General features: G+C 41.2%; 1 protein-coding gene and 1 long non-coding RNA gene across 2 annotated transcripts in view; both read right to left on the bottom strand.

Moving 5' to 3' along the window:
* Nucleotides 1–3,107: 3,107 nt before the first annotated feature.
* The window catches only part of LOC115777778 (low affinity immunoglobulin gamma Fc region receptor III-like), a 29,910-nt gene continuing 6,983 nt past the window's right edge, over nt 3,108–26,034 (bottom strand). Inside the window, exon 5 of the mRNA XM_030725763.1 lies at nt 3,108–3,385. Coding sequence (XP_030581623.1) covers nt 3,108–3,385 — 278 coding nt within the window. The remainder of the gene's footprint in view (nt 3,386–26,034) is intronic.
* Nucleotides 23,491–24,885, bottom strand: LOC115777786 (uncharacterized). Its single transcript, XR_004019681.1, has 3 exons — nt 24,710–24,885; nt 24,221–24,304; nt 23,491–23,612 (listed from the first exon to the last, which is right to left on the bottom strand). It is a non-coding gene; the product is annotated as an uncharacterized LOC115777786 (long non-coding RNA).

The following is a 26,034-nucleotide window of genomic DNA, read 5'->3' as shown; positions in this document are numbered from 1 at the left end:
ACTGTATGAACACAGAAGCAGATCTGGGTTCATAATTATTAATGAATGAGAACATTTTCTGGTATGATGAGCAGTGAGATCAGATAATCACAGGAAAACCAGATGTGAGTGTTGCTGCCAAATTCCACTTTCACTCCATCTCACATCATTTAATTTTAACTGTGAACTCTGAGCTTCAGTTACTGTGAATGTTGAACTGGCTGCTGGGAACCTGGAACAGCAGCAGGACTCACAGTTCAGTTATGAAGCTGCTGGAAGCATTTAAAGAACCTGATCTGCAGGACACCGATAATTCGACTTTAATAGATTTAGACATTTTCCGATGGAGATACAACAAGCAATAACAAAAACACGAAGAACACAAAACAGCACAGAAGAAATTATCATAGTGACCATCATGCTAACAAAAATTCCAACAAAATCACTCTTCTTCCCTCCATCCTCTGTGGTTCCTCCTCCTGGACCTGCAGGTAGAAACAGGTGTGAGGTGTCAGCTGTCAGGTAGGTGATGAGTGAAGAACAGAACAGAATCCATTTCCTCTTCAAACTGCTGTCAGACATTATCTACTGCACTCTGATCACATCACTCAGACCAGCTGCTTTCTACAAAGTCTCATCAACAACATCTTTAGAATCAAACATCAACAACCAGGAAGCAGCTTCACCTCAAACTCACCTGGTTCTTCAACTGTCAGGTTGGTGCTGCTCATAAGCTGAGGGTCCTCTTTGTCATATGCAGCATAACATTCATATATTCCAGCGTCATTCATGGAGAGATTTTTGATAATCACAGAGAGGTCTCCATCTTTCATCTGTGGATCTCTGAGCTGCACTCGACCTTTAAAAGATGGAAGCTGAAATATTTCATAACTGAGATTCTCTCTGATGTACAACACATAAAGCTGCTTGTCAGGTTCTTCCAGCTCTGACTGCAGGTCAGGATTCCTCCACATCAACATGCTGACAGCAGCACCTGTGGAGCTGTAGCACTGCAGAGTGGCATTTTCTCCACTTTTGACTGTTTCCTGTTTATTAACTTTAAAAGAACGGGAGAGAGAGAAAAAAAAATAGAACAATTATAAAATAACATTAAGCCAATGATTCAAAAACTATATTCACCTTAAACTGTCATGGTCCTGGGCTGTGTTCTCAGCATTTTCTGTTTTATTCATGTAGGTATATATATAAAAATACGTGTGTGTGTGTGTGTGTGTGTGTGTGTGTGTGTGTGTGTGTGTGTGTGTGTGTGTATATACAGTATACATATATATATATGTACACATAGACGTATACATACATACATTCTCATGTCTTACCTGTACAGTCCAGAGGTCCCAGCAAACAGGAGAAGAGCAGCACGGATAAAGCTGATTTTAGCATCCTTCTTTCCTTCTACAGCACTTTCTTTGCTGTATCTCTTTATTTGGGGGAGCAGATTAAGGCTGACACGCCTGATACAGACCTGTCGACTCCGTGGAGCTTCCAAAGTGCAGATGTTTTAAAACCCTGCTCCGAAACCTGGTTGAAAACACCTACTGTACATCACATGACGGTGGGAATGCGAGGTTTTGTCGCGTTTGACCCCTGCTGTTCACAGGTAGCAGAGGCGCCACCACCCCTATTTATTTATTTTTTTTAATTTAAATGTCATTTTGGGCTGGGCCTTTTAATTGTTGAACTAATGCATGTTTGTATTTTTTCTCTATTTATTACAAGCGACACACGCACGTATGTGGAGCGATCATTCAGTGGGACAGCTGACTGTGAGCGCGGAACATCCTCCCTTTGTTTCTGTGCGCGCTCACAGTCAGCTGTTTATTTTCAGAGACCTGAACTTCTCAGAGTCCGACCTGTATCGATCCTCCTCAGTGTCCTCCTCACTCATGCTGGTTTCCACGATCGCCGCAGAGGCGCAAAACCAAATAATTGAACTGAGCTCCCACGGAACAACTTACCGGAGACATTAATGTTCACGTTTTTCATTGCAGAACTCACGTGCAGGCAGGTGAGGCAGTGCCTCCCTTGTCATCATGACAAGTAAAATATTAACAATGATCAGAGAAAATACATTTGACCATGTGACTCTTCTATAAAACTGTTCTATAAAACTATTTTATGAATTATTTCAATATTTTCATGGTCAAAATCGCGGAATTTACGCATCACCTGTTCAAACATATCGAAGAAATGCGGGTTGAGCCAGTGCAGTGCTGTGTCTCACCTCTGGTGGCGCTGTGACACATACAATTAATGAAGCAGGCGTTTGGCGCATGCCCATTGCTGTCTTTCTTTATATCGCAATATACATGTTTGATTACGCATGTGCTGCACATGCTGATGTTCCACAGTCTGTCTAATATACTGAATGAATGTGTGTGACATGTTTAATCTTTGTGATTGGTCAAAAAATGCACGGTGAAAATACACAGAAAGTACCGTGTTTCACCGATAGAGGGCAGTGCTGCGGTAGCATGGACTTCAAATAAAGGTAAGATATTAAATGTGTTTATCTAAAAAGAGAGCCCCCCCCCCCCGCAAAAAAATAGTTTGACCTTATATTTAGATGTTTTGTTTTTCTTGCCATCATTGTTGATCAGTATGGAGTTGATTAAAGCATAATTAATCATTAGCATAATTAAAATTGAAATATAAGCTTCTACTTTGGGTTCATATATGTGAACATCCGACTCCAGACGAGTCAGTGCCTCACCGTCACAAACATCATCGCAGGTTACTGGTATGTTTGCATTCTTCGGTTCAGTTCCTGTACGCTGAGGCTTTCTCCAGTGGGTGAGAGCTTTGTCATATTTTAGCCTGATCTGAATGATCTGTAAAGGCCACATGCAGCAAATCCTGGATGAAGCACCATGTGAACGCACTGAAGCCTGACAGTTCATCACTCACTCCTGAAGTCAGTATGAAAGCTTTAACAACATCACTGGTGTCAGAGAGATCAGGTCCTCCATTTTAGTTATTTATTATATTAATAGTAAAGACAACTGATCTGATCACAGCTCGAACCAACAGAAGATAATTAGGCTGAAAAGAAGGCAGAAGATTTCAGAATCCATGCTCACTGATGTAATCAGCCATCATCTGATTCCTGTTCAGTCTGAGTGGGAGGGGTCTCTGCCAAGAAAATGCATGAAATGTGTGAGCTGTGGCTGTTTGACATGAAGACAGAGAGAGGAGTTCATCATCAGTGGAAGACTCAGAGTGTTACCTTTGGCTCTGCTTCTATATAAAGACACCATGAGGAGAGTGGAGATGAAGTAAGGAGAGAACACCACCAGGTGGAGGACAAGTCTGAATGCAAGCTTGAAGAAGGAGGAGGAGTCAGGGGGTAGAGCTGTGGTGGTGGGTGGAGCTGTGGTTGTAGGTTTACCTGCAGAGAGAACCGCACCTGTTCAGGTGAACACAGATGACATAAGAGGTGAAATCAGAGTCAATTTCCTCACCTGTGACAGTGATCCAGCTGGATGGAGACTCTCCATGACCGCTGATGTCACACTTGTAGAGGCCTTCATCAGACCTGGAAACATGCTGGATGGTCATGTGACCTGTAGTCTGCTTCCTGATGAGGGAGCCATCTTTATAGAAAGCAGCTGGGAGGTTGGAGGGAGTGGTCTTTGTTTGACAGAGCAGAGTGACGTCATCTCCCTCCATCACAGGGAGGACAGGACACTGCAGGATCACTGATCCACCTCAACACAGAGACAAACTACAGCATTTCATCCATTTACACACAGCTTCATCAACACTAACTCCACACACTCAGCTTACCAGAGACTGTGAGGTTAACCATGTTACTGATGGCACCCTCTCTGGACTCACACCAGTAAACTCCACTGTCCCGTTTGACGATGTAGCTGATGTGACAGGAAGAATTACCTGATCTTCCCCATCCATCTCCACACTGAGTCCTCTGCTGTTTGCTTGTGTTTCTCCTCAGAGTCCATCCAGCAGAGCTGTCGTCCTCCTCACAGCTCAGAGACACAAAGTCTCCTTTAAAGAACTGAGAGCTGCTGGGTCTCACAGTCAGATGAGCTGTGATGACAAGTAGAGGATAATATATTATTTTAAAATTCAGTAATCACACACATTGCACAATGCCCAAACTTATCACACTGTATGACTCCTGCTGACATTCTGTGTTTTGAACTCATTAGCTGTGATAAAGTATCTTTAACACTGAAGCATCCCCTCTCCTTTTAACAACAGTCTGTAAGCATCAGATGGATGGACGGATGGATGGACGGATGGATGGACGGACGGACGGATGGATGGACGGACAGACGGATGGATGGATGGATGGACGGATGGATGGACGGACGGATGGATGGACGGGCGGACGGATGGATGGATGGACGGATGGACGGATGAATGGACGGACGGATGGATGGACGGACGGACGGATGGACGGATGGATGGACGATGGATGGATGGATGGATGGATGGACGGACGGACGGATGGATGAATGGACGGACGGATGGATGGACGGATGAATGGACGGACGGACGGACGGATGGACGATGGATGGACGGACGGATGGATGAATGGACGGACGGATGGATGGACGGATGAATGGACGGACGGATGGATGGACGGATGAATGGACGGACGGACGGACGGATGGACGATGGATGGACGGACGGATGGATGAATGGACGGACGGACAGATGGATGAATGGACGGATGGATGGATGGATGGACGGATGGATGGACGGACGGATGGATGGACGGAAGGATGGATGGATGGATGGATGGATGGATGGATGCTGATTCCTCCAGGATACATGTTGAATTTCAGACTTTAACTTTGATTTAAAATTTTCTGTTTCCACCTACTGTCACTGTGTGGTAATAGAACATGTGCTATAAAAAATTACAACAATGTAGAATTGTCATACAGTTATATTTAATAAGATATATTATAAATTCAATGAAGAGAAATGTTCTAATGTAGTATAGAAGCTACTGCTCCTTGTTTCTTTACTTCTAATCTTTTTACTGTATTAATTTGCATATATGAATTATTTAACATGCCTACTTGTTTGTTTGTAGTTCTTTTTACTACATTTCTTAAATGAGAGCCTTCCTTAACGAACAGAAGTCTTGGAGTTAGAGATGAATCCATGTTTGAATTAAATAAGACGTGAAATCTTGTAACGTGTCAGCAGGAGTAAGCTAACGCTGTCAGGTGTGAGTCAGTGTGTGACAGGAGAAGGTGACTGACCTTGGGTTGTGCTGCAGCTCAGCAGTGAGATCAGAACTAAAGAGAAAGTAAACTCAGGTTAGTTCAGAGTTTCACATTCCTTTTACCCACGTTCCACCAGTGTGGTTGGTACGTGGCTGTGAGTGACTGAGTGGCCTACGTGTGCTTGTGTGTATGTGTGTGGTCTGTACATGTGTGTGACTCTGTGTATGTTGTTGTTGTGGTTGGCCTCCATCCTTGGAGATTGTAGGCCTTGGACCTCTGTGGACCTCTGTGGACCTCTGTGGCACGTTTGGGGCTCTGCTGGGTGTCGTGGGCCCTGTTCTCAGCTTCTTCTGGGATGTCTGGCCTCTGGTGGGGTGGGCTGCCTGTTCCCTCTGCTTCTCTGGGGCTCTTGTTCTTCAGCTGTGGGCCCCATCTAGGGTGTCCCTACTTCCTCTTCTGGGGTGCGTACGTGACTGTCCAGGAGATGTGTGACCTTAGGTCATATGTGCTCCTGGGACACAACAATATTGTAGGTTTGTGCGTCCCTTTTGCTTTTGTTTGTGTTTTTTCTGGTACTATTATTATTTTTTTGCATGTGTTTTCTTGCAGGCACAACAGTCCATGATGCACTCATATTTTTCTCCTCTTTTTTCTTTTCTCTCTTTCTCTCTGTGTCTTTTTTCCTTACCTATCAGCTCTGATATCACAGTGTTACACATGCACACATGTGAGTAATAATCCAAATTAAAGAATAAGTAAAAGAAACAAGAAAAACTCAACAAGAGCAGAGTTTATAGAGCTAATCGTAGTAAAGCAAAGGTGTTTGGTACAACAGTGCATTCAGATCATGACTCACAGTGCAAAGGCTTCTAGACAGGAAAGGTTATTAAAAGAAAAAGATTTTCACATTAAAGAAAACAAAGGCATAATAAAACAGCATGAACTTACCGAGCAGAGACGCTTCCTCCATCCTGCTGAAATCGCACCAACACTGAGATCAGGTCACACTCACATCAAGTAAAAGCCTCCTCTTCTTCTTCCTCTTTCTCTCTGACTCGGTGTTGTGGTTTCACCTCCACTGAACATCGTGAGAAAACCTCTGTTTGACTGAAATGCAGCAGAATCATAAAGTTTTACATGTTAAAACCTACAATTTACACAACCTGAAGGCAACAGCAGGACCTGTGACGCCTTTACTGACTCTCCGATCACCTCTGAAAGTAGTGTTTGCAGCGGCTTTGCTCAAGAGAAAAATACACTTACTGACTGTTATTGAAAGTGTTGATTTTATTGATGATGTGTCAGATTGATAGAAACAGCTCGTGTGTCCCTGCAGCTGACAGCAGGAAATGATGTGGAGACGTTCCTGTTTGAAACTCCTCTCTGTTTCAGCCACTGTTCCAGCACATCAAACTGCATACCACCCTCTGATTATCCACATCACACATCGAGCTGTGTTAATGTAGCTGCAGGTGAGCCCACAGGTGGGGTCAACTATTGTCCCCCCATGATGGTCAGAAACATTGTGATGTGCGTCTTTCATAGCTGAAATAGAAATGATTACAAATCAATGACCCTCTGCACATGTTTCAGGTTCCTTGTGTGTGTGTGTGTGTGTGTGTGTGTGTGTGTGTGTGTGTGTGTGTGTGTGTGTGTGTGTGTGTGTGTGTGTGTGTGTGTGTGTGTGTGTGTCTATGTGACAAAGCTCAAGTTAGAGGGCTGGACTGAAAAAATGTTTGAGAGACTTTCAGACAGCCTGGAGCTCTAAAGATCACTTTAACCTCTTTTTTTTCTCTCCCTAATCCTTCCTTATCTACCCTGCTTCGCTGCTTTAGAGCCTCTCTTCACACAGCTTTCAAACTGGAAATTATAACTATGGATATGGTCACCTGGTCTCTCAGTACTATGGTTTCATCAAATTTTCACCATGAGGATACTGAGGAAAGGAGAACTCTGTTTCCTCTTATGTGAACTGAAATGCCCGGCTGGCTACGTTATGGATTCCTCTGTAGGAGATGACGTGCCTGGCTGTAGTGTTGATTGAGCATGTGGCATATATATATATTTGGCTTACTAATACCAGGATTTCTCCTGACTGGACTTGGGGATACCTGGCTTATCATTAAAATTCGGGAAGTATGGGCAGCGGTTCGGGCCTTGGTGAGGCTGCCTGTGATGGGAATGCAGAGCAGTGCAAACTCAAACTCAGACTCAGCTGGAGCTGATTTGGAGGGATTAGATCTTGGAGATGTATCTGTGAAGGAACAAACCAAGAAAACTTGGATGATTGGATGTTTCGCTCATTGATTGTCACCACAATTGTAGAATCTGAAATTGGGCTCCCTGATGGCCGAGGATTGCCGGTTATTTCATTTTTCTCCTGGATGTTATGTAAACAGATGCTCTACGCCCCCGCTGTCCTGTCTTCTTCTGACCTGTATGAACTGATATCCCCAGCCTGAGCTGCTGATGCACATACCACCTCTTACCTGGAACTTAGCTGGGGGGGGTGGGGGGGGGTGTTTGAGTCAGTCCACAGTAGCCCGAACCCACTCGGCTCCGCTGGCTTTCTTCCGCCCCTGCCCCTCCCCACCCTAGTGCTCCCATGCTATTTGCTATATGTGCTTACTATGCAGAGGTTTTTCATCCTGGGCCCCCATTATGGGGCAAAATATAAGATGATTTTTTCTCCTCACCTGTCCTGTTGTTTCACTTTTTTTCCCTCTTCTTAAATGGCAGCACCTGTGACGGCAGCAAGGCCCCAGAACACTTATCTCTTTTGTCTCTGTCTTTGATGAGTTTTCTGAAATGCTCGTTATATGTTTGACATGTAACAGCAATTATTTGGTCCTTAATTGCTTCTAAATTCTAAATTTATGTACAGCACTTTGGTCGACTGTTGTGTTAAATGCTATATAAATAAACATGACTTGACTAAAATTACAGGAAGTAAAATATAATGAAATGAGCTGTAGCCCAAGTCTGCTCACATTAGAGTCTCTGCCTGTTAGCTTAAATTATCTAGCAGAGAATTTGTTTTCCAAGGTAAGGACCGCTCAAACAAGTAAAACTGAATGAACTGGAAATTTATGCAAATATTAGATTTATTAATCAGACAGTGAATCTGGCCTTGATGAGTTTTAGTTCCATCATTGTTTCATAAGCATAAATGCCTCTGACAACAAACTGAATGAAAATTTGGTGTTATTCAAAGGTTACACTGAGAGGAAGTTAAACTGCTCAGCAGTACAGTGACGGTGCTGCTTTATTAGAAACAGATTTTTTTTAAATTAAATACATGTCAAATTTAATAGGCGTGAAGAGAAGGTACACATGATGAAAAACTTTAAGTTGTTTTTGTTCTTGAAACAAAAGTCAAATCCAGCAACTGTAGTGCAGGATCAGAAATGTTTGATTTCAAACTTTACTTTCATTACATCATCAGCTGTAATTATATTTTAATTACAGCTGACTTTACATGGTAATTAATTTGTGTGGCTTTATCTTACAAACAGCTGCTGAACCTGAGTGATAAAACAAATACATTCAGTGACTTTTTAATTAGTTATTATTCTACTATTAACAAACAGTGCACTCAATTCAAGTTATTCTTCATGTGAATAAATCTCGAAGACCAAAGGTGAACGACCACTTGAGTTCAAGAGTCGCTGACACGGCTGCAGGTGTTTTTGAGAGGAATTTGACATTAAACCAAATTTTGTGATGTGTAGAAATCTGTAGCTGAGCATCAACAATAATTTATGATTGTCCTGAGAACTTAAAAGGAAAGCAGGAGACGCAGAGTCAAGCTTGAAAAAGCTCTGAGATATTTCTATTATGGTGCACTTGAACAGCAGGCTGGTATGGAGCATGACGTTCTCCAAATCCAAAAAACACAAACAATGGCAACAAGAAGCAGAACAGCAACTGAGAGACCAACGATCAGACCAGCAGCTCCTCCTGATGGACCTGCAGGTAGAAACAGGTGTGAGGTGTCAGCTGTCAGGTAGGTGATGAGTGAAGAACAGAACAGAATCCATTTCCTCTTCAAACTGCTGTCAGACATTATCTACTGCACTCTGATCACATCACTCAGACACTGGATTCATTTTACTTCCTTAGACATCAGAACTCACTGAGCTCAATACTTGTTTCTGACAGAAGTTAAACCAACTTCCTTCCTTTTTTTTCTTTCTTATTCTTCTTCTTTCTTTTTTTTTTTTTAAATTTTGCTTTATTTAAAGTCGTTGAACACCAGAGGTCACCTGACCTGGTGCTTTAACAGAAGGTTAACATACCCAGGATTATTTTTCTGGATTATTCTGTTATCTGAGACCCTTTCTCATAAGATGTGTTCTTTATTTTACTTTACAAGTTCTTGCTCACACTGAGAAACACTGAAACTGTTTCTGCAGCTTTAGCCTCCCTTTTTATGGAGTTTCAGGTATTTCCCACATTACTGTAGATGACTGATTGATCTGATCCACTCCAGACTAAGTACTGTGGGTCACTGATAGGTATCATGCTGAAGCACAAACTGAAACCAATGCACAGACTAAGACGACAGTTTTAAAACATTTGTTGAACAGCAAAAACGGTGGATCAAACACTGGTTAGTGACTCACATCACTCAGACCAGCTGCTTTCTACAAAGTCTCATCAACAACATCTTTAGAAACAAACATCAACAACCAGGAAGCAGCTTCACATCTGATCACAGACACACTGAACTCTGCTCACTCACCTGGAGGAGCAACAACTCTCAGGTTGATGATGCTGATGAGCTTCATTCTATCTCCCTCCCTCTGGATGCGGCACTTGTATGTTCCAGTGTCGTTAACCGTCACATCCTTCAGAATCAAAGACACGTCTCCATCCTTCAGCTCTCTGTCCTGCAGATCCACCCGGTTTTTGAAAGATGGATGCTGCTCTTCTTCAAGAAACTGATGATCCCTGTAAACAAGGACATGTTCTTGGTCAGCTCTGCTCCACTCTACGACTGTGATGTTATTGTTTGGAGATCGACATGTCAGAGTGACAGTCTTTCCAGACTCGGCTGTGATGTTTTTCTGCTCTGAAAGAGGAAACAACACAGAGCAGAGAGGTTAAAAGTTAAAGTACAACTATTCACAGAAACAGCAACATAATGCTTAATGTGTAATATACTGAAAAAGACATCAGGTGGAGTGCTCCCATTGATTTTATAATTTAAGTTAATGTCACTAAAACTGTATGAAATTATGACAATTATTTTTAAAGGGTTAAAAGCTCTAAAATCAGACCTGCGTCACATCACGTTTGAATAATGTTATTTAATTAATAACATTCAAATATGTGACTTTAACATAAATAAATAAATATTCATGTGAATTTCCAGCAGTGAGACCCTAATGCAGACACAAAGACAGGCAGTCACTAAGTTAGAGCAAACCATCATTTATAGGCTGTTAGAAATCAAAGAAAGAAAAATCAAATCTGCTGTGAGGACACAAACAGATACTTTGACAAAGGACATATGGAAACTATTTATACAGACACACCAGGGGCTGATCAGGGGAAGAAAAATCAGTTGGAGCTCAATGAATGGCTGAATTAAATTAAAACAATCGCAAGAGGAAACAAAACTAAATGCTACACAAGAGATTTGACAAAAAAAACATAAAAAATAAAACAGGAATGAAATAAGTAAATACACAGCAACTTGATGTAAAAGAACGCAGGGGGAGGCTAGGACAGTAAATCAAAATAAGAAGCAAGCCCAAGAATTAAAGTCAAGTACCAAACTCCTTAGATCTAAATAGAATTCAAACAGACAGGGAAATAAATGCAGCCTATGAAAGAGAGCAAAACACTAGATTAAAAAAATGCAGTGACAAAACCCACAGACCAGGACAATACTCAATTCATGACAAGTGATTTTATATATAAATCGGTTTTTATGTCTTTTGGTTTGTTTGGTTTGTTTTTTGAAACTTCTTTGATTAATAATCGAGTTCTTGCAGGTTCCACGGAACAAAAACACATCCTGAAAAATAACCAAACGTGAGAGAAAGCAGCCTTTTACACAAATACGGACAAACTGAATCCTTTTGAAACTAATTCTTAGGAAATATTGTTAAAAATATTGAGCCTGGTGCTGCATTTTTTAAAAACAAATAGAGATATTATTTGGTTTCTAACAGCTAGATCTCACCTGCAGAGACGAGCACAAAGACACGGAGAAACAGCGTCGCAGTTACAGCCATTGGAGCAGTTAGAGCAGCCATTTCTTGTTTTTTCCAGCTCTCATATCGTTGAAACTATCCAAGGATGCTGGTAATTTAGGTGACTAACAGGACCTGACTAGATTAGATTCAATTCAAGCTTTAAATAAAGCTCAAAGTTACTATAATAACAGCTCTGCCTGTCATTCCCTCGCTGCAGTGAAGGTCAAGCCTTTTCTTCAGGAAGTGACGTTGGAATGACTTTTGGTCAAATCATCAGAAATGAGTGTGTAACAACTGTAAACAACTGACTGTTGGTCTGAGCAGTTCTGTTCTCGAATGATCGATGAAAGCATAACTGATCTCATCCATCAATCAACATACAAGAACGTGTTTTTGTTATAGAAATCATGAATTTGAAACAGTTATACATTTTGTGCGTTCGCCATTTCTGAAAGCAATTTTCATGTTGCTTGCAACCAGCTTCTTCAGCCCCTCCCACAAACTCCAGTTCTGGGTTATAACTGTTTTTCACACACACCTCACTGCACACAGACTGTCTTATTGGTAAATAGTACAAAAGATATTTAAAGTAAGCATAATTATTCTGCAAAGAAATGTTCACCAGTGTTATAAGGATAGACTTGATGATGTATACATCTCAGTCTGAGCTCAAGTTAAAAACTTTATATTGCTTTGAATCTAAAGTAATGAGTTCATTCACTTGCTAGATTTCTTTCCACAGAGTGTGCAGATGGTAACTGATCTCACAGCGTGGATCTCACAGCATGGATCTCACAGCATGTCCATACAGCTTTCAGGTGAGTCGAGCAGAGTTAACTGGCTCGAGACAATGGCCAACTGCAGCCACAAGATGGAAGCAATTTAAAGGCTGGTGCACAAAGGTCACTGCCAGAGTTGAAAGTTGATAGTTTCACTTTTCGTAGGTTTGAAGTCATCAGACAAATACTGCTGCCTTGTTTACCTGGATGAAATCACCACTGGTGTTTTACATTTCAGCTCACTGTTATCCAACATAAATCCAACTCATACATTTTTTTATTTCTTCTAGGTTAACTTCTTATACACTTCTTTGATTTATTAATCCATGATGTGCACAGATATCACTGAAAGCTGACAGATTACCTGAAAGGCTGAAAATGATTTTATAAAAACCCAGAAGGGCATTTTGAAACACTTACTGTTGTTCTGAAGGGACCTCTTGAATCCTCAATGACTCTTCAAACCATTGGGATAAACTGGATTAGACGAATTAATCCAGGTTAGAAATCCAGTGAAGGATAAGAAAAGTTGGAATCCATTTCTGTAATTCAATCCTTCTGTTCCAATCAAAAAAATGATGGCTATTTCAGAAACAATCACCATGTCTCTGGTAACGTGTCTACACTGGGTTCAGGAAGTTTTCAACTAAACTCTTAGGAAATGGGATGGTGTGATAAACATTTAGAGGGGGGCTGGGTCCTACTGAGTAACTACAGGGGGTATGACATCATCATTATCCTCTGCCAGTGCTGTACCTGTACCCATCTACCACCTGGCATGTCGGTGTGTATGAAGCTGCCTTTAAATTTGAACAGGTTAGGTATTACAAGTCATTCTGAGCCATCTTCATGTGCCTGTAAAATTTGTTCAGAAGATTAAATCTGATCTACAATCAGTCCAAAGGAAACAGACACAAACAAAACAAGACAAAACAAAATGAAAAAAAAAAACGTCAGAAGAATAAAATCTGAAAGAAACTCAGTTGTGGGTTTTCTCACAGTAAATGTTTAACTTTAACAAGAGAATTTTTTTTTTTTAAATTCTAAACCATCTAGTCATAAAACAAAGTTTCACTTCACTTCACACAGTGTTTGATGCTTGGAGATAAGTTTAAACTAGGATTCCTCCTCCATCTTCCTGCCTATCACTCAGAAATTAATGTGAGTGCTTTATACCAAGGTTAATTATGGAGTTCCACAGGGTTCTGTCCTAGGACCAATTTTATTTACATTATACATGCTTCCCTTAGGCAGTATTATTAGAAAATATTGCATCAATTTTCACTGTTATGCAGATGATACCCAACTTTATCTATCCATGAAGCCGGATGACACACATCAATTAGTTAAACTGCACGAATGTCTTAAAGACACAAAGACCTGGATGACCTCTAATTTCCTGCTTCTAAATTCAGACAAAATTGAAGTTCTTGTGCCACAAATCTTAGAAACATGGTGTTGAACCAGATACTTGCTCTGGATGGCATAACCTTGGCCTCCAGTATGTCACAGTGCATGAGCAGACTGTGCGGTTTGTGTGTGGAGGTAAGGACCCAGAAGCAGGACTCAGGAGTCAGCAGTTATAATAAATGAAAGGTGAAGCTTTACTGTAAGGCTCATGAAGTGGCAAACAAAGGAATGACTAAATGTATTATGAAATTGTGAGATATAAAAAGGCCAGAGGACCAGAATGACAAGTTTGAGGAACAAAGCAAAGGTCCAAAAAAATTGTATTTCTTTAAGTATTTTTGAATTGATCTTTTCTAGTGATCATTAATCTGTTCTTCAGTGTCACTCTGAGCTCGATGTGGTGAAAGCAGCGTGAATCTGTATTTATGGATCTAAGTCGGTGGTCATGTCACTGTTGTGTCTACATTCGTGCAGCCTTGATTTCATTTATCTACATCAAAATGTTTCATTATGTATTTTTTACATTTGTCCACAGAATGAACATTTGGTCCTGTGAATTCTGAGAATGTGAGGAACAACAAAAGCTGTGCAGTCTCACAGTTCACAACTTAGTGCTGTATATTTATGTTAATGGGACATATTCATGCTGTTTCATGTTTGTGTTTATTAATTAAGATGAATGAATGAATTAAAAAAAAAGGAGTGCATAGGCTGGTAAACTTCACTTCCTTTATCGGTGCTCATCTCTCCTGGACTGGAACAGCTCTGCACAGCAGGAAATGACTGTTGAGTCCCAGGACAAAAACAGGAATTTCCTGTTGGAAATCCGAGAAAATGAGGATGAGCCCCGAAGATTATCCAATTCTAATCTCACAGTTTAACATGTTCTGAAAAATCTCTTGAATAAGTGTTTAATACATATAATGTTTTAATTCTGAATAAATTTTCCTTCAAGGACAAATAGGTGTTGGCTGTATGTGTCATTTGTTTGAGCATGCTTCATCACAGTCCATCTTATTAAAAATAAAAACATCTTTAAAATACTTCACAGTATCTCATTGCTCTTACAGCACAGCTGCTGCCCTCTTGTGGTATGGTCACTAAAGGGCACAAAATGAGCATAAACACAGCAGCCTACCTATACATACAAATACATTAAAATCCAGATTAATCCAAGTTTTAATTATGTAACTAACATATTAGTCTATCAGCTATTAGCTGTTATTTTCCATTCACAAACAAACACTGTCAGTGGAATATGAAAGCAATTAAATGGTTCTGTAACATACTGTTCGGTGGTTAGCCAAGTAACACACACACACACACACACACACACACACACACACACACACACACACACACACACACACACACACACACACACACACACACACACACAGTACAGTACAGTGGGGCAAAAAAGTAATTAGTCAGTCACTGATTGTGTAAGTTCTCCTACATAGAAAGATGAGAGAGGTCTGTAATTCCCATCATAGGTACACTTCAACTATGAGAGGCAAAATGAGAAAAAACATACAGGAAATCACACTGTAGGATGTAGGATAGAATTTATTTGTAAATCATGGTGAAAAATAAGTATTTGGTCAATTACAAACAAGCTAGATTTCTGGCTCTCACGGACGTGTAACTTCTTCTTTAAGAAGCTCTTCTGTCTTCCACTCATTACCTGTCACCTGTTTGACCTCATCATCTCTATAAAAGACACCTGTCCACATCTTCAAAGAGTCAGACCCCAAACTCAACCATGTCTAAGACCAAAGAGCTGTTGAAGGACACCAGGAAGAAAATTGTGGACCTGCACCAGGCTGGGAAGAGTGAATGTACATTAGGAGAGCAGGTTGGTGTGAATAAATCAACTGTGGGAGCAACTGTAAGGAAATGGAAGACATACAAGACTATTGATAATCTCCCTCAATCAGGGGCCCCACGCAAGATCTTGTCCCGTGGGGTCAAAATGATCATGAGAACAGTGAGCAAAAATCCTAGAACTACACGGAGCGACCTGAAGAATGACCTGCAGAGAGCTGGGACCAAAGTAACAAAGGCTACCATCAGTAACACACTACACCGGGAGAGACTCAAATCCTGCTGTGCCAGACGTGTCCTCCTCCTTAACCCAGTACATGTTCAGGCCCGCCTGAAGTGTGCCAGAGAGCATATGGATGATCCAGCAGAGGATTGGGAGAATATCATGTGGTCAGATGAAACCAAAATCGAACTTTTTGGTAGAAACTCAACTCGTCATGTTTGGAAAAAGAAGAATGATGAGTTGCATCCCAAGAACAGCATACCTACTGTGAAGCATGGGGGTGGAAACATCATGCTTTGGGGCTGTCTTTCTACAAAGTGGACAGTTTAGGGGGAATGTCAAGGGAAGAATGAACGGGGCCATGTATCGTGAGATTTTAAGCCAAAACCAAATAAAATTTGACATTGACATTGACACTGACAAAACCTCCTTCCATCAGTGAGAGCATTGAAGATGGGACGTGGCTGGGTCTTCCAGCATGACAGTGATCCCAAACACACCAATCGGGCAAAGGAGTGGCTCCATAAGAAGCATTTCAAGGTCCTGGAGGGGCCTAGCCGGTCTCCAGAGCTCAACCCCAAAGAAAATTTGTGGAGGGAGTTGAAAGTCCATGTTGCCGAGCGACAGCCCCAAAACATCACTGCTGTAGGAATGGGCCAAAACACCAGCTACAGTGTGCAAACCTGGTGAAGACTTACAGACTTACAGGAAACGTTTGACCTCTGTCATTGCCAACAAAGGTTATGCTACAAAGTAACGAGTTGAACTTTTGTTATTGACCAATGTTTTTTTTCCACCATGATTTACAAATAAATTCTTTAAAAATCCTATAGTGTGGTTTCCTGGATTTTTTTTTCTTATTTTCCCTCTAATAGTTGAAGCGTACTTATGATGACTAAATACTTTTTGCCCCACTGTATACGTACATGATCAAACTCCTAATGTCTACATTTATTTTCAGAAAACATATCAACAAATTGTGGCTCAGGAGGTAGAGCAGGTCATCTACTAATCAGGTTGGTGGTTCAATTCCCAGCTGCTGCAGTCTGCAGCACAAAGATACTGAACAGAGATCCTCCTGATGTGTTCATCACAGTGTCAATGTGTGGATGAATGTTAGATCACAGTCACACATTTAGTCTACAGTGAGATGCAATTAAATCTACAAAAAGAAACAAATACATTTGTGAATAATTTGTAAGAATTATTTGATTACTTCAAGCTGTGCAGCTTTGATCTGAACTTCACCGCTCCGGTTCCAGTCCAGCAGAACTCAGCAGTCTGCTGGACCTCCCCTCTGCTCTGTGTCGATTCCTCTTTCAGACCCGATAACCATCACAGTTCAGCCTGGATGGAGCGTAAATCTGCCATGTCAAGCTCCAGTCAGCAACCCCATCAACATCATAACGTGGAGCAGACTGCAGTCAGCAGCTTCTTCTGTCCAACCAGCATCCATCCTTTAAGAACCAGGTGGATCTACAGAGAGATGAAGGATGGAGACGTGTCTGTGATTCTGAAGGATGATGACACAGGAACGTATGAGCGTCGTGTCATTTGGAGAGGAGCTCATCAGCATCGTCGTTCCTCCAGGTGAGTGAGCAGAGTTCAGTGTGTCTGTGATCAGAGGTGAAGCTGCTTCCTGGTTGTTGATGTTTGTTTCTAAAGATGTTGTTGATGAGACTTTGTAGAAAGCAGCTGGTCTGAGTGATGTGATCAGAGTGCAGTAGATAATGTCTGACAGCAGTTTGAAGAGGAAATGGATTCTGTTCTGTTCTTCACTCATTACCTACCTGACAGCAGGTCAGGAAGCTTTATAAGCAGGAGTGATAGTTGGAGCATCAGCTGTTGGTCTCTTTGCTCTTGTCAGTGCAGGTGTTTGGATGTTTTGTCAGAATTCAAACCAGCTTCCTGTTAGACTGAGAATCAATTAAAATCTGTCAATAACTGAACTGTGATCTGCTGCTGATTGTCAACCAGTCTGATGTGCAGAACATCTGAGCAGTTAAAAGTGGATATTCAGCAGGCCGTCTAACATGTCTTTCATTTACAATTAATCAATTACAGCAAACAGCACAGCGCTGCATCCAGAGAAGGAAAAGGACTCATTTATTTAGAGTAGAAAAATTAAATCAGAAATCAAATGAATGAACAGTCAAAAGCTTTTAAATGAGCTTAACAAGAGTTCAGAAACATTCAGTTTCACCTGGTTTCTGTTAACATCAAACACAAAACACAATATTCAGGTTACAGGAGACATTTTAAACATTAATGAGCATCTTTAAATTTGTGCTTTCATCAAAAATGTCAATTTCCAAACAGTCGTGCAGCATAACTCACCATCTCAGTTCAGACTGACTGAAGGGAGACGTTTGAGTCTTTCTGTTTCTCTCTGTGAACCACAGAGTTCAGCACTTCATCTTGTTGTTGACAGGAAGGAAAAATCCACAAATAAGTAAATAATAAGTTCTGTGTGTGAGAGGATTAAAATCAATGAATGCATTTGTTTTAGCTTCAATTAGGAAGCCCGAGAGTTTCACTGAGTTAGGATTAATCACTGTGAGAATAAAAAAGTCTTCAGCTACACAAACTTCTCCTCGTGTGCAGTAAAACTTTAATGTCCCAGCAGATAAATTTGATGCCCAACATACGAAAGCAAACTGAACAGAGAGGTAAAATCTTTTGGCACTTCCTTTGAGGAGACTGAACCTTAATTCTGATGGAAACATCAGGAACTCAGCATCTCTTTAAGCAGACAGGAAGCAGGATGGGGTGAAGATTTCTCCTCTGAAAATATTCAAACATTTATTTGTTCTCATGATTACACATTACGCTCTGACTCTCATTATTATTATACAGCATGAATAAAAGAGGTGAGTGCACTCAGCCCTGAGGGATGCAGAGGATGATGACAGCTTACAGGAGAGGCTCCTTTCAGCCTCTGAGATCCGTGTTTATAAAGTCTGAAAATCACATTCACATCACAACACAGGAATATTTGCACCAGAACTCAAAGAATCCCATAATATATGATGTCTCAGACCTCCTCTCAGGCAGCCTGAGTGACCTGTTTCTGTTCTCAGAGGTCGCGTCAACACGCACACCGCGACACAAACGTGTTAAAGCTGGAATTCAGATTCGAGATATTTGCTCTGTTGTCTGATCCTATAGTTGAAGTCTGCATGCTGAAACAGTTCATCAACCCACAGCTAAAGCTGCACTGCTCAGTGCTCCTGAATTAGTGTTTATCATACACACAGCTCAGAGCCTGACCTGCATGCAGCTGCCTGAAGGTCCCAAATCCAGACTGTAAACAGGCTCTGAGCAGCTTTTAACTGCGTTCTCTTCTCTCTGTAATCAAAATTCAGAAGTTTGCATAATGAACATGAGTTTTTATGGCTGTGTTTGCATGCATATAGGTTATGCATGCTTACTTTTATGATTACGGTCATTGAAAATCTGTTGAATCTTCTACTAATACCACATTTAAAAGTAAAATTATGTAAATAACCCTACACAAAATCTTTGGCTGTACAGATATACAGTGGATAGATTAACTCCATGTTCTTTATGCAAGACAACAACTCAACATGTGTTTTATTCCAGCAGTGTGACGTGTAGAGTTCAGCTGTGCATTTAACAGGCTGCTAAAAACTCAGAACATATCAGCAGGTTAAGGCATCAAATGGAAAACACAGGGGGCTAATGATGAGCTGGAGGAAGATCGGGGAGACATTTCACTGCCGTCGTGCCCACTCCCACACTGTTCTGTGCTCGAGGCCCATTCAAACAGCTGTGTTGCTGAGAGCCACTAAAATAAGGAGGACAGAAAGTCTCAGCAGACTGTGGAGAATGTGGGAGGGGCCTGAATGCAGAACTCACGGAGACAAATGTCTGAGATCCAGATCACATGAAATTCTTTAACAGACTGTGATCAGTGCACAGACAGGTGCACACACAACACAAACACCCAACACAGGAAAACAAGTCTGACTGCCCTCACAGGTACACTCAGAGATACATTTTTAAACACGTCGTTGGACATGGGTGTGGTTTCTTTTTTAATTTCACAGTGAACTGCAGCTCATCCTTCCTCAGAGGACATTCGGAGCAGGCTGCTGCACACACCTGATACCACCCTGAGACATTCAGCTTTATTAAAAACAAATAAGTAAATAAAACATCATCATCATCATTTAGAAACTTTATCGGCGGCAGCAGAACTGGATGAAATGCCTGCTGGAACATCTGCATCTCTCTGCTGGATTTTACTCGCGGCCTGCCTCCTGTCTCTGTCTGCAGGTGAGATCACCTCCACCTCCACCACACAGAGGGTTTACATTCTTTAAGTGGGTGACACAACATGCCTGTATGTAAGCAAATGGTTTAGGTCTTATATTACACTCTTCTGCTCTACACATGCATTCACACACATTCATACAGGCACTTTTTTTTCCACATCTAACATTTTCACTCTGAACACGTGGACTCAGGGTCCATTATCGTGCAGACTGCAGCAGATAGGAATCAAACCTTCTGATCAGTTGACCTGCTTTTACCTCCTGAGCCAACGCTTCCAGCGCTCCAGGAAGCAGATCCAGTGAAAGCTCTGATTTTGTTGAACCTGAGAATCTCAAAGCTTCTGTTCTGCTCGTCACTCATCACCTACCTGACACCTCACACCTGTTTCTACCTGCAGGTCAGGCGGGAGGACTCAGCGAGGATGGAGGAAACGCGGACGGATGCGTCGGACTGAATGTTTGCCTGCCAGTTTTCATGGTGCTGGTTGGAGCTGTCGTCGCCTTTTTTATGGCCCCCAGAAAAATGAAGCAGAAACCGAATTAAAACAGACCTCGGCTGTCCGACAGGTGAAGTTTGATCTGGCAGTGATGGACATGCAGCACGTCTGACACATCCTCAATTTATTGCTCACTGTCTCTGATTGTCTTTGAGGCATGTTCATGTTTAATAACTTCATCTACACAATTTCTTCTGCTTATCCTGTTCAGGGTCGCAGGGGGTGGAGCCTAAAATAATTTCTTTTCTCTGACAGTTTAGCTTTGACTTTGATAAAAGATGAATGTAATAAAGTGTTTATAGTGCAGGCAGTCTCTGCTTTAAGGCTACGACCTTTGCCCCGATGATTTATTTCCTTCTTTGTGTTTCATTTAGAAAGAGTCTTTGTCTCTGTGTGAGTTAACTTCAATAGTTACTTCCTCCAAGTCCTACCATTAATTAATGCTTCGATCCTAAAAATGATCAATCTATTCATATTAACTGGCTGTGTGTCACAGGCTTTTAAGGTGGTAGTAATTAAACCACTTAATCAGCCATCACTCGACAGCAGAGGGGGAAACAATGATGTACAAATTCTTCAATATAGCACTTAAGTCGAATTTTCAGATATTTGTACTTTTCTACAACTTGTTACTTTGACACATTTCTGTACTTTCTGCTCCTTACATTTTCACACAGACTCGTTACTTTAGATTATTCTCTGACCTCGTTCTGTCTGGTCTGTCTGGCAGCCTTTACAATCAGAATTATGATCTGAATGTTCTGAGGTGCCAAACATATTTGTTCCTCCAAGATAAGCTCCAAAGATCGTCTGCGGCCTCCTCTTGTTATTGTTTTTCATTTTCTTTTATTGATTCATTTATGTCATTGTTCTCATAAATCTGTGCGTATTGTGGCAGATTTGACAGGCTGGGAAAAGCAAGAAAGAATAGAGAGCACAAAAACAAGCTACTGATGGACACAAGTTCAACAGTCAGAGAGCACGAGATTTTTACTACTCGCTCCAGTTATGAAGCAGCTACAGGACACCTGTAACTGTGTGATGTTATATGTAAAAATGCTTCAGGTGTGTCAGTAAATTATAATGTTCAGAGTGTAATTAGAAATTATTCTGCAGGTATTTTGTTAACAGATTTTTTTCTGCACTCTCTGTAAGTGGCTGCTACTGCTTTACATAATTTATTGCTTTTAATAAACTCTGTTAATATTGGAATAATAAATATATAAACAATGAGTCTGTTTTAGCTTCAGCAGCTACAAACTAATCTTCATGTAGAGATCAGCTGTTACATTGTAATTAAAACTGGAAACATAAAAACTGTCTGTGATGATCTGTGTGTGGATAAAGTTTTGTGGATTATAGACAATCAATAATCTCCCTGTAATGATACGATGCAACCGAGTGACACAAATTACAATCATGTTCTGAGTGTTGGTCAGCCCACTGAGTGCTGCCAAACAAATCTTTTTATGCTGGCAAAGAGAAACTGCCTGTTGTACTCAATCATGATCCCTAACGAGAAGTCAAGTCAAACTACACTGTAGAGCCTTCAGCGTGACTTTATTAAAGGATTTAACTGCATGTATCAGTGACGTGCAGTCAGTGAGGCAGGTGAGGCAGTGCCTCCCTGTCAAGTAAAATACTAACAGTGATAAGAGAAAATACATTTGATCACTTGACTCTTCTATAAAACTGTTTTCTTAATTATTTCAGGACTTTAATGGTCAAAATCTCGGAATTTACGCATCGCCTGTTCAAACACATGGAAGAAATGCGGGGTGAGGCAGTGCAGTGCTGTGTCTCACCTCTGGTGGCGCTGTGTCACATACAATAAATGAAGCAGGCGGTTGGCGCATGCCCATTGCTGTCTCTCTTTATATGGCCAATATACATGTTTGATTACACATGTGCTGCACATGCTGATGTTCCACAGTCTGTCTAATACACTGAATAAATGTGTGTGACATGTTTATTCTGTGTGATCGGTCATAAATGCACGGTGAAAAAGTACCGTGCTGCACCGATAGGGGGCAGTGCAGCAGCAGTGCTGTCCCAGCAGCAGGATGGGCGCATGGACTTAAGATAATACGTGTTTTTCTTTTTTAATTTATTTAACCCCCCCCCCCCCCAAAAAAAGAAAAAAAATACTTACCTTACATTAAATATTTTGTTTTTCTTGCTTTCATTGTTGAACAGTATGGAGTTAATTACAGCATAATTAATCATTAGCATAATTAAAATTGAAGTATAAGCTTCTCTTTTGGGTTCATATATGTGAACATCCGACTCCAGACGAGTCAGTGCCTCATCATCACAAACCTCACCGCACGTCACTGGTATGTATAAATCTGAGCCTGTGTGGATCAGAGAAAATCCTCTGTCGTTGTTCAGAACTATATTTAAACCAGTGATGTTGGGGACAGGATTAAAAACACAGAAAAGTACCATCAATTTAATCAACCATGCAGTACCATCTGCTGCATCTGATTGGCGAACAAAAGGTAGCAACATCCAAAAAAGAGCTTTAAGGAGAGCTATTCCTGAAGACTCCTTAAAGAAGAAACTACAGGAAGCTGCCTGACAGAGCTCAGACTATTTTGAAGAATAAAGGTGGTCACACCAAATATTGACTTTCATGTTTCATAGAAAAATATGAAGGATGTGAAAGACCTAAATTTACCCCAGGGTTTTTCTAGTAGGTGTTTAGAGACTAAACTTGTCATTTATGAAGCAGCTCCTCTGCTGCAACACCTTTTTACCAGTAGATGGCAGCAGACTATAAATGTGACTCCTGACGCCTTTAATGTAAGAGGCGGGGCTTTCTGCTGGTTGAGGTGATAAGATGGAATAAAATGGAAGATCCCCAGGACCTCTGTACACGGACAGCAGGAGGATAAAAAGTTCGTCAGTAAAATCTGAAGCCTTCGTGTTTCCCTTGTGAGCTTCTGTGTGTGTGTATTATACCATCATACATATTTCAAAAATCCAGTAATAAAATATGTGATTTTGAGGCATATTTTTTAAATTAATTTATTAATTTATTTATTACATGTGGCTGGCTTCTGGTCTGAGGTGCTGGGGAGCAGTTAGAGAGTTGAAGCTGGACATCAGCGGTTGGACTGGAGGACTACTTCACTGAAGCGTAGACGACGTCTGGCTCTGTTTTACAGTCTGAACACAAACAGTTCAAAAAACAGGAAACATGATTAAAGCTTTGTAGTCTGATCTCCACCTCTGTGCCTCACACAGAGTCCCAGTTCAGACTGTACTTGGAACCATCTCAGCAAGAGTTTCTGCACCGCTCACACTTTAACTGCTTCTTGAGATGTTCAAAATTCATAAAACTCAAAGCTAAGAAGTTAGTTGCATTAAATCAGATTTAACAGCCAAACATTTGCTACTTAGAGCAGAATCAGTCAGAGTGGAGAGAAGACAGAGGCTTCGCTCCACCCTGACAGATGATCTCTCAGGCAGGCGGAGAAGCGGCAATTAAAACAGGAACCAGAGTCTGTGGGTTGTTAACGATACTGAAGAGTCAGCAGGACTGTATTCTTCCTCATAAACACAGAAATGGTTCATATACCATCAATCATTATAAATACAGATCTGATATTTAATACGGGTGTTGCAGTGGGTAGTGCTTTCACCCCAGGAGACATTCACATTAATTTCAATAGAAGATTCAGTTTAATATTTGATGCTAATGTTAGCATTTAGCTTAACCCAAAGCCTGTGTGTGTCTGCAGAACCATCATGGAGAAAGAGAAGAGAAACCGTACCTCTGTCTTTAGATTGTTTTGGCTTGTCTTTAATGGTGATTTCTCCATAATTGACTTCTTCTGCTTTCACTGCTGGATCGCTCTCTGCACAATGAAACACACACAGAGGTTCACTGCAGGTGGAGCAGCTGATCACAGAGCTGCTTTTTTAAAACGCTTCTGCAGAAATATTTACACACAGAAATCTGAATCACAGACTTTCATTTATTATTCATAATCTTTTAGTTTAACATGAATTAACATGACTGCTGCTGCAACAGAAAACTGTTTCTTCCCCTTTTTTAAAAAAACCCCAAAAAACCCTGTATTGAAAAACTTCCATGTTGCATGTTCTTTAATAAGAAACAGGAAGCTGGACGACAGCAGAGCTCTTTGCTTTGGACCACAAACATGCAGGCCAGCATGTATCAGTAAAGGCTTAAATGTCTAAAACATAATGATTAAATAAAATTCTTCAAAATAAATCCATATAAAACCAGGAAGTTTCACCTTCGGGTTTCCTGCGAACACGTTGTCTCATTAGCAGAACCAGTAACAGCAGAAGTGCCACAACACAGACTGATGCAACAGACAGTAACACAGGAAGGAGGCGTGAGGTGTGTCTCTCTAAAATAAAGCAAACACAGTCATTAAGTTATAGTCACATTGTGAATGTTGAAACCTGCAGAAACACAGACAGGTGAACATATTTTAGTGTAATCTTCACCTACTTTAAATAGCATACTCTTTGCTGAATCACCTGTATTCACATTACTCACTTTATTTGTTTTTAGAAATTCGCTAGCTTAGCTTAGCTAGTAGCTTAGCCCTTAGCCGACTCACTACCAGCATGGCTTCTTCTCCTGTCTCTCCTGCACTTTCCTGCTCTGGGTGTCACATGTTTAGTTACTCCTCGGCCTCCTTTAGCAGTAACGGTACTTGTAATAAATGTAGTCTGTTTGTAGCTCTGGAGGCCAGGCTTTCTGAACTGGAGACTCGGCTCCGCACCCTGGAAAATCCTACATCTAGCCAGGCCCCTGTAGCGGGTGCGGACCATGGTAGCTTAGCCGCCGTTAGCTCCCCCCCAGCAGATCCCGAGCAGCAGGGAAAACAGGCCAGCTGGGTGACGGTGAGGAGGAAGCGTAGTCCTAAGCAGAAGCCCCGGGTACACCACCAACCTGTTCACGTCTCTAACCGTTTTTCTCCACTCGGCGACACACCCGCCGAGGAACAAACTCTGGTTATTGGTGACTCTGTTTTGAGAAACGTGAAGCTAGAGACACCGGCGACCATAGTCAAATGTCTTCCAGGGGCAGTGACGTGCGGTGAGGGTCGTGACTGGTGAGGCACTGACGTCATCACATCAGATTTACAAACATATAGCTTATTCACCATTTGATTGGCAACAGTTGTTTTGTTTAACATTAACATAGTCTGAAGCAAACCTTTTAGCTCCGGTGTTGGTCTTCCTTTAATTATTATCTTCTGCTTCGATTGAAAGTCCAGTTTAGAAAATTCTTTCAGTTGAGTTATGTAATCTTCCATGTTGAACATAAGGCCAAGCAACAGGAAAAACTAACTGGCCTTGCTAACTGTTTATGGTAGCTTGCCGCCGAGGAGTCGTAGAGTCCCTGGGATCACCAGCGCCCCCTACCATGAGGCACGAGAACTGCGTGCCTCACCTAGTGTCTCTTCGCAGCAGTTTCATGATCGCTCAACACAAGAATGCATTACACACACATACAGTTGTTAATGAAAAAAACAAAAAATAAACTGTGCATTATATACACCAGCTAAAATATGGAAATTTAGTTCATATAGTAAAAGTGCAGTGA

Source organism: Archocentrus centrarchus, unplaced genomic scaffold (genome assembly GCF_007364275.1).
Source record: "Archocentrus centrarchus isolate MPI-CPG fArcCen1 unplaced genomic scaffold, fArcCen1 scaffold_72_ctg1, whole genome shotgun sequence".
NCBI lineage: Eukaryota > Metazoa > Chordata > Actinopteri > Cichliformes > Cichlidae > Archocentrus > Archocentrus centrarchus.
Note: the sequence above shows the minus strand (reverse complement) of the source record. Positions and strands in the feature narration are given on the sequence as shown.